This window comes from Oncorhynchus gorbuscha, linkage group LG09 (assembly GCF_021184085.1).
Source record: "Oncorhynchus gorbuscha isolate QuinsamMale2020 ecotype Even-year linkage group LG09, OgorEven_v1.0, whole genome shotgun sequence".
Classification (NCBI taxonomy): domain Eukaryota; kingdom Metazoa; phylum Chordata; class Actinopteri; order Salmoniformes; family Salmonidae; genus Oncorhynchus; species Oncorhynchus gorbuscha.
In genome coordinates, this window is record NC_060181.1 from 8203691 (window position 1) to 8213789 (window position 10099).

Sequence of the window (10099 nt, forward strand, 5' to 3'; positions counted from 1 at the left end):
TCTCTCTCTCTCTCTCTCTCTCTCTCTCTTTCTCTCTTCAAAGGGCTTTTATTGGCATGGGAAACATATGTCTACATTGCCAAAGCAAGTGAAATAAACAATAAAAAATTAACAGTAGTCCTCCCAGTGTGGCGCATCGTTCTAAGGCACTGCATCGCAGTGTTGCGGCGTCACTACAGCCTGGGGTTCGATCCCAGGCTGTAGTCATTACCAGCCGTGACCTTGAAGTCCCGTAGGGACAATTGGCCCAGTTTCGTTAGGGTAGGGTTTGGCCGAGGGGGCTTGGCTCATCGCGCTCTAGCGACTACTTGTGGTGGGAACGGGCAACTGCAGGCTGACTTCGGTTGTCAGTTGAGCAGTGTTTTTATTTATTTTATTTCACCTTTATTTAACCAGGGAGGCCAGTTGAGAACAAGTTCTCATTTACAACTGAGACCTGGCCAAGATAAAGCAAAGCAGTGTGACAAAATCAACAACACAGAGTTACACATTAACAAACGTACGGTCAATAACACAATAGAAAAAATCTATGAGCAAATGTAGAAGATTAGGGAGGTGTAAGGCAATAAATAGTCCATAGAGGTGAAATAATTACAATTTAGTGTTAACACTGTGTAAGATATGCAGATGATGATATGCAAGTAGAGCAACACAAAATAATAGCTATATGGGGATGAGGTAGTTAGATGGGCTGTTTTACAGATGGGCTATGTACAGGTGCAGTGATCTGTGAGCTGCTCTGACAGCTGGTGCTTAAACCAATTGAGGGAGATGTGGGTCTCCAGCTTCAGTGATTTTGGCCATTTGTTCCAGTCATTGGAAGCAGAGAACTGGAAGGAAAGGCGGCCAAAGGAGTTGTTGGCTTTGGAGATGACCAGTGAAATATACCTGCTGGAGTTTCATCCAACACATTGGTGTAGCTGGCTTCCGGGTCAAACGAGCAGGTGTTAAAAAGCACGGTATGGCTCTCCCGAGCCTGTAGGGGAGTTGCAGCAATGAGACAAGATCGTAATCATGAAATTGGGGAGAAAACATTTGTTTTTATAAATATGAACAGTAAACATTACATTCTAATCCGTCAATTCAAATAAAATTCATTTTTGTAAATTGAAGACCCTTGCCTTGTCTCTCAGCTTTGTGGTGGTGATGTTTAGGCTGAGGTATGTGTAGTTTGTGTGATCTAGGGCAACGGTGTCTAGATGGAATTTGTTTATTTGTTGTCCTGGTAACTGGACCTTTTTTTGGAACACCATTATTTTTTGTCTTTCTGAGATTTACTGTCAGGGTCCAGGTCTGACACAATCTCTTCCTGTCTCTCCCTTTTTCTCCATCTTTAATTCTCTGTCTCTCTCTCTCTGTCTCTCTCTCTAGGTACCTGGTGAACCTGGGCTGTATCAAGCCTCTGTGTGACCTGTTGACCGTGATGGACAGTAAGATAGTCCAGGTGTCTCTGAACGGTCTGGAGAACATTCTGAGACTGGGAGACCAAGAGGCCAAGCAGGATGCAGGTCCCAGTGGTACCGGCATCAACCCCTACTGCTCTCTCATAGAGGAGGCCTATGGTACGTACACACATCAACCCCTACTGCTCTCTCATAGAGGAGGCCTATGGTACGTACACACACACACATCAACCCCTACTGCTCTCTCATAGAGGAGGCCTATAGTATGTACATACACACATCAACCCCTACTGCTCTCTCATAGAGGAGGCCTATGGTACGTACACACACACACACACATCAACCCCTACTGCTCTCTCTGAGGCCTATAGTATGTATATACACACATCAAACCCCCCTACTGCTCTCTCTGAGGCCTATAGTATGTATATACACACATCAACCCCTACTGCTCTCTCTGAGGCCTATAGTATGTATATACACACATCAACCCCTACTGCTCTCTCTGAGGCCTATACAGTGAGGGGGAAAAGTATTTGATCCCCTGCTGATTTTGTACGTTTGCCCACTGACAAAGAAATGATCAGTCTATAATTTTAATGGAAGGTTTATTTGAACAGTGAGAGACAGAATAACACAAAAATCCAGAAAAATGCATGTCAAAAAATGTTATAAATTGTTTGCATTTTAATGGGGGAATGTAGGTATTAGACCCTGTCTCAATCAGAAAGATTTCAGGCTCCCAGGTGTCTTTTATACTGGTAATGAGCTGAGATTAGGAGCACACTCTTCAAGGGAGTGCTCCTAATCTCAGTTTGTTACCTGTATAAAAGACACCTGTCCACAGAAGCAATCAATCAGATTCCAAACTCTCCACCATGGCCAAGACCAAAGAGCTCTCCAAGGATGTCAGGGACAAGATTGTAGACCTACACAAGGCTGGAATGGGCTACAAGACCATCGCCAAGCAGCTTGGTGAGAAGGTGACAACAGTTGGTGCGATTATTCGCAAATGGAAGAAACACAAAAGAACTGTCAATCTCCCTCAGCCTGGGCTCCATGCAAGATCTCACCTCGTGGAGTTGCAATGATCATGAGAACGGTGAGGAATCAGCCCAGAACTACACGGGAGGATCTTGTCAATGATCTCAAGGCAGGTGGGACCATAGTCACCAAGAAAACAATTGGTAACACACTATGCTGTGAAGGACTGAAATCCTGCAGCGCCCGCAAGTTCCCCCTGCTCAAGAAAACACATATACATGCCGGTCTGAAGTTTGCCAATGACCATATGAATGATTCAGAGGACAACTGGGTGAAAGTGTTGTGGTCAGATGAGACCAAAATGGAGCTCTTTGGCATCATTTCAACTCGCTGTGTTTGGAGGAGGAGGACTGCTGCCTATGACCCCAAGAACACCATCCCCACCGTCAAACATGGAGGTGGAAACATTATGCTTTGGGGGTGTTTTTCTGCTCAGGGGACAGGACAACTTCACCGCATCAAAGGGACGATGTTGGGTGAGAACCTCCTTCCCTCAGCCAGGGCATTGAAAATGGGTCGTGGATGGGTATTCCAGCATGACAATGACCCAAAACACACGGCCAAGGCAACAAAGGAGTGGCTCAAGAAGAAGCACATTAAACTCCTGGGGTGGCCTAGCCAGTCTCCAGACCTTAATCCCATAGAAAATCTGTGGAGGGAGCTGAAGGTTCGAGTTGCCAAACGTCAGCCTCGAAACCTTAATGACTTGGAGATGATTCTACCAAGAGGAGTGGGACAAAATCCCTCCTGAGATGTGTGCAAACCTGGTGGCCAACTACAAGAAATGTCTGACCTCTGATTGCCCAACAAGGGTTTTGCCACCAAGTACTAAGTCATGTTTTGCAGAGGGGTCAAATACTTATTTCCCTCATTAAAAATGCAAGTCAATTTTATAACAACATTTTTGACATGCGTTTTTCTGAATTTTGTTGTTATTCTGTCTCTCACTGTTCAAATCAACCGTTAAAGTTATAGACTGGTCGTTTCTTTGTCAGTGGGCAAACGTACAAAATCAGCAAGGGATCAAATACTTTTCCCCCTCACTGTAGTACGTACATTTGAAAAGTATTCATGCCACTTAAATCTACAAACCCCATAATGACAGGTTTTTAAAACAGGAAATATCACAGTTATGTTCGTATTCAGACCCTTTACTCAGTACTTTGTTGAAGCACCTTTTAGCAGCGATTACAGCCTCCATTCTTCTTGGGTTTGATGCTACAAGCTTGGCATACCTGTATTTGGGGAGGTTCTCCCATTCTTTTCTGTTGGAAGGTGAATCTTTGCCCCAGTCTGAGGTCCTGAGCGCTCTAGAGCAGGTTTTCATCAAGGATCTCTCTGTACTTTGCTCCATTTATCTTTCCCCCTATCCTGTCTAGTCTCCCAGTCCCTGCTACTGAAAAACATCCCCACAGCATGATGCTGCCACCACCATGCTTCACCGTAGGGATGGTGCCAGGTTTCCTCCAGACATGACGCTTGTCATTCAGGCCAAAGAGTTCAATCTTGGTTTCATCAGACCAGAGAATCTTGTTTCTAATGCTCAGAGTACTTTAGGTACCTTTTGGCAAACTCCAAGCGGGCTGTCATGCCTTTTTACTGAGGAGTGGCTTCCATCTGGCTACTCTAACAAAGGTCTGGTGGAGTGCTGCAGAGATGGGTTGTCCTTCTGGAATGTTCTCCCATCTCCACAGAGGAACTCTGGAGCTCTGTCAGTGATCATTGGGTTCTTCACCTCCCTGACCAAGGCCCTTCTACCCTTATTGGTCAGTTTGGCCAGCTCTATGAAGAGTATTGGTGGTTCCATTTAAGAATGATGGAGGCCACTGTGTTCTTGGGGACCTTCGATGCTGCAGAAATGTTTTGATACCCTGCCCCAGATCTGTGCCTTGACAAAATCCCGTCTTGGAGCTCTACGGACAATTCCTTCGACCTCCTGTCTTGGTTTTTGCTCTGACATGCACTGTCAACTGTGTGACCTTATATAGACAGGTGTGTGCCTTTCCAATGCCCAATCAATTGAATTTACCACAGGTGGACTCCAATCAAGTTGTAGAAACATCTCAAGGATGATCAATGGAAACAGGATGCACATGAGCTTAATTTTCGACTCTCATAGCAAAGGGTCTGAATACTTATGGTATTTCTGGGGGGGGGGTTAATCGAAAAACATGTGTTTCGCTTTGTCATTATGGGGCGTTGTGTGTAGATTTATATAACATGTGGAAAAGGTCAAGGGGTCTGAATACTTGCTGAAATGCACTGTATAATACCAACAACTGCTACTGTTCTGAGGTACATGTACACAAACACATTCATACAGTATAGACACGTGACTGACTGACAGACAGAGACAGACACGTTCGTACAGTACACAAACGCACTTCCACAGACAGACAGACAGACGCAGACAGACTTCCGCGTACATACAGTTGCATAATCTACCGCGGTGTATGAATAAATAAACTCTCCTCTCCATCTCCAGGTCTGGATAAGATCGAGTTCCTTCAGAGCCATGAGAACCAGGAGATCTACCAGAAGGCCTTTGATCTGATAGAGCACTACTTTGGAGTGGAGGAGGAGGACCAGAACCTGGCTCCTCCGGTGGACCAGGTCAACCAGCAGTTCCTCTTCCCCCAGCAGGAAGCACCCATGGAGGGCTTCCAGCTATAACGCCCTCCCTTCCCTTTGGTTCATCCAAACATCACTCATTTACCCATGGATCCCATTGGAAGGCTTTCGGTTAACTTCTTCCCCCATATCCCCTACCAATGGAGGGTTTTGAGGTAAATTAGGGTCCCTGTGTCCCTCCCACCACCACCCATCCTATATGCCCCAGCCCGTGGCTAGCTCTGCTACCTGTGCACTATCCTTTCTCCACTGTGACCTTCCAGGCTCAACCGTGGAAGATAGAACGTTGTCCTCTCCCATGGAAGGCTTTATCCAACCTATATTACCCAATCCCCGTGAGCGTGTCTCTACCTACCCAAACAGATCAGACACTTCTAACAGAACACCACGCCTCGGCCGAGGAGCCAATCGGAGAGCTGAACTCGCACCACATGACCTGATGATTTAAAACACAGCTCTTCCAGATCAGTGATCACACACCAGGGCCGTGATCACACACCAGGGCCGTGATCACACACCAGAGCCGTGATCACACACCAGGGCCGTGATCACACACCAGGGCCGTGATCACACACACCAGGGCCGTGATCACACACACCAGGGCCGTGATCACACACACCAGGGCCGTGATCACACACACCAGGGCCGTGATCACACACACCAGGGCCGTGATCACACACACCAGGGCCGTGATCACACACACCAGGGCCGTGATCACACACACCAGGGCCGTGATCACACACACCAGGGCCGTGATCACACACACCAGGGCCGTGATCACACACACCAGGGCCGTGATCACACACCAGGGCAGGTTTGAAACGCGTAGATACATTGAGAAATACCGCCAGTACTGTTGATAGTCCTGATTTTCTTCTGACAGTAGCAGTGGCTTGTTGTGGTTTTTACTGCTCCCTGTCGGCCCGTAGGGGTGACCTTTAGGATGTGGGGGGTCAAATCTGACCTCGAGTGATGAGTGTTATTTCACTTATTTATTCTTTTGTCAGCCCTGCCCCCCCCCGGCCTGTTCTGAAGCACATCTCAGTGTACCACCTGAAAACTAGTGTCCCCAGGCTGAAGGCTTCCTTACTGTTAGCAATAGAACTCAGAGGCCAAACCCTCATTCACATTGGTTTCTGTCTGATCAGACATACAGGGTTCCACTAAGGGATTCTTAGTAATTCTAGAATTCTGGTTTGGAGTGTTGACCCAAGGTTCTCTCCTTCTAGAACTGACGGTCCTTTCTCTACTATTTAATTTCTTACAACTTTTTTTTAGCAACTTTTTTTGTTTTGTTTGTATCAGATGATTTCTTGGACCTGGGGAGGGATGACGAGGGTGGAGCAAAATGTTGGGGTCTAAATCGTAAACCCAGAAACTTCTGGATGTGGGATGGGATGGGATGGGGAAGGGGATTTAAGGTGAGGGAGGGGGGGGTCCATATTGAATCGTATAACAGTTAAAATACCTATGTTGCTAGCTTGATCTGGATATAGCTGGAGATCTAATGTTCGTTGTGTGCTGTGTTCTTAATAACCATAGATTTGAATTATGACGTGATTCTAGCTATTAAAACGGCAGACCGCTGGGGGGGGGCTACAGTAACTTGAGATAAAAACATGTAACTCAGCTTCACGTAAATCAGGCATCAATGTTAGATTCACTGTGATCCTATTTACTCACCTGCATGTAAGGTTGGGGGGTTTTGGGCCCGGGATGCGTTCTGAATGGCACGCTAAGCCCTATGGGCCCTGGTCTAAAATAGTGTACTATATAGGGATTAGGGCCCTGGTCTAAAATAGTGTACTATATAGGGATTAGGGCCCTGGTCTAAAGTAGTGCACTATATAGGGCCCTGGTCTAAAATAGTGTACTATATAGGGATTAGGGCCCTGGTCTAAAATAGTGTACTATATAGGGATTAGGGCCCTGGTCTAAAATAGTGTACTATATAGGGATTAGGGCCCTGGTCTAAAATAGTGTACTATATAGGGATTAGGGCCCTGGTCTAAAATAGTGCACTATATAGGGATTAGGGCCCTGGTCTAAAGTAGTGCACTATATAGGGATTAGGGCCCTGGTCTAAAATAGTGTACTATATAGGGATTAGGGCCCTGGTCTAAAATAGTGCACTATATAGGGATTAGGGCCCTGGTCTAAAATAGTGCACTATATAAAATAATGTACTATATAGGGCCCTGGTCTAAAATAGTGCACTATATAAAATAGTGTACTATATAGGGCCCTGGTCTAAAATAGTGTACTATATAGGGCCCTGGTCTAAAATAGTGTACTATATAGGGATTAGGGCCCTGGTCTAAAATAGTGCACTATATAGGGATTAGGGCCCTGGTCTAAAATAGTGCACTATATAAAATAATGTACTATATAGGGCCCTGGTCTAAAATAGTGCACTATATAAAATAGTGTACTATATAGGGCCCTGGTCTAAAATAGTGTACTATATAGGGCCCTGGTCTAAAATAGTGCACTATATAGGGCCCTGGTCTAAAATAGTGTACTATATAGGGCCCTGGTCTAAAATAGGGCCCTATATAGGGTCTAAAATAGTGTACTATATAGGGCCCTGGTCTAAAATAGTGTACTATATGGGGCCCTGGTCTAAAATAGTGTACTATATAGGGCCCTGGTCTAAAATAGTGTACTATATAGGGATTAGGGCCCTGGTCTAAAATAGTGCACTATATAGGGAATAGGGCCCTGGTCTAAAATAGTGTACTATATAGGGATTAGGGCCCTGGTCTAAAATAGTGCACTATATAGGGAATAGGGCCCTGGTCTAAAATAGTGTACTATATAGGGATTAGGGCCCTGGTCTAAAATAGTGCACTATATAGGGAATAGGGCCCTGGTCTAAAATAGTGTACTATATAGGGATTAGGGCCCTGGTCTAAAATAATGTACTATATAGGGCCCTGGTCTAAAATAGTGTACTATATAGGGATTAGGGCCCTGGTCTAAAATAGTGCACTATATAGGGAATAGGGCCCTGGTCTAAAATAGTGTACTATATAGGGATTAGGGCCCTGGTCTAAAATAGTGCACTATATAGGGAATAGGGCCCTGGTCTAAAATAGTGTACTATATAGGGATTAGGGCCCTGGTCTAAAATAATGTACTATATATGGAATAGGGCCCTGGTCTAAAATAGTGTACTATATAGGGATTAGGGCCCTGGTCTAAAATAGTGTATTATATAGGGATTAGGGCCCTGGTCTAAAATAGTGCACTATATAGGGCCCTGGTCTAAAGTAGTGTACTATATAGGGAATAGTGTCCTGGTCTAAAGTAGTGCACTATATAGGGATTAGGGCCCTGGTCTAAAATGTACTATATAGGGCCCTGGTCTAAAATAGTGTATTATATAGGGATTAGGGCCCTGGTCTAAAATAGTGCACTATATAGGGCCCTGGTCTAAAGTAGTGTACTATATAGGGAATAGTGTCCTGGTCTAAAGTAGTGCACTATATCGGGAATAGGGTGTCATTTGGAACAGAGCTCCAGTGTAAATAGATATGTTTGTGCTGGCTGAGTTGCATTAGGCCCTGTGATTTGGTGTGTGTCCCCCCCTAGTGTGTATGTATGCTGGGGTTTGCATGGTGTTCCTATTGCCCTACAGTCACGCAGTATCCTTTTGCCAAACACCTGGAATTATTGTTGGGAGAGGGTGTGAAAGTGCCATAATTTAAGTCTTAGAAAATTGAACCAAGATATTATTTTTAAGCAATAAGGTCCGAGGGGGTTGTGGTATATGGCCAATATACCACGGTTAAGGGCTTTTCTTATGCACAACGCAACGCAGAGTGCCTGGAAACAGCCCTTAGCCGTGTTATATTGCCCATATACCACAAACCCCCAAGGTGCCTTATTGCTATTAAAAACTAGGTGGTTCGAGCCCTGAATGCTGATTGGCCCGACCATATGTGGTATATCAGACCGTATAAAACGGTTATGACAACATGTATTTTTACTGCTCTAATTACATTGGTAACCAGTTTATAATAGAGCCCGAGGTGTGGTGTATATGGTCAATATACCACGGCTAAGGGCTGTGTCCAGGCACTCAGCGTTGCATCGTACCGGGTACCATTGTGGTGGCCACACGCACCGGGTACCATTGTGGTGGCCACACGCACCGGGTACCATTGTGGTGGCCACACGCACCGGGTACCATTGTGGTGGCCACACGCACCGGGTACCATTGTGGTGGCCACACGCACCATTGGGTGGCCATTGTGGTGGCCACACGCACCGGGTACCATTGTGGTGGCCACACGCACCGGGTACCATTGTGGTGGCCACACGCACCGGGTACCATTGTGGTGGCCACACGCACCGGGTACCATTGTGGTGGCCACACGCACCGGGTACCATTGTGGTGGCCACACGCACTGGGTATTGATATCTATTATTCACTGTCACAATAGAAAAGTGTACAGAGTCTCTTACTCTTCTCATAGGCTGCATTTTAAATGACACTGTTCCTCTTAGTGCACTCGTTTCGCCACCTAGGGAGTCTCTGGCCAGAGGTAAAGGCACTATATCAGACAAGGTGTCATGCATCTAACGACAACCAGGGTTTGGCAAGGGATAAGTGTTTTTATTTTATTTAGACCGTGACGAACATAACCGCAACAGAAATTAAGTTGAGATGTATTTGCACAGACACTTCATGCACACTGCACACGGCTCACTGCACACGGCTCACACGGATGAGTGCTACGCAAGGAGAACCAACTTTCATTACCCACCTTGTTGAAGCAACGTTATTGCATGTTTTCTTTCTGTGCTATATTGGGTTTTCAATGCGGTATGTTCACTCGATGTTTTGCCACTTCCTTATCGCCACTATTGAGATTGTGCTTCGATTTTTATTTTTAAGAATGCACCAACCCACAATGCATCACATTCACAGCATCCTTTAAAATCTCAATTCTTTTTTTTTCTTTTTTTTTAAGGAGAAAATGTCATTTTTTTAGTTTTGACATTTTTTTTCTTGA

General features: G+C 45.4%; 1 protein-coding gene across 1 annotated transcript in view; it reads left to right on the top strand.

The window, feature by feature from the left end:
• The window catches only part of LOC124042662 (importin subunit alpha-7), a 30387-nt gene extending 24691 nt beyond the window's left edge, over positions 1 to 5696 (top strand). The window contains exons 11-12 of the mRNA XM_046360744.1: positions 1372 to 1562; positions 4933 to 5696. Of these exons, the coding sequence (XP_046216700.1) occupies positions 1372 to 1562; positions 4933 to 5120 (379 nt within the window). The 3' untranslated portion in view covers positions 5121 to 5696. The remainder of the gene's footprint in view (positions 1 to 1371; positions 1563 to 4932) is intronic.
• The last annotated feature ends 4403 nt before the right edge of the window (positions 5697 to 10099 follow it).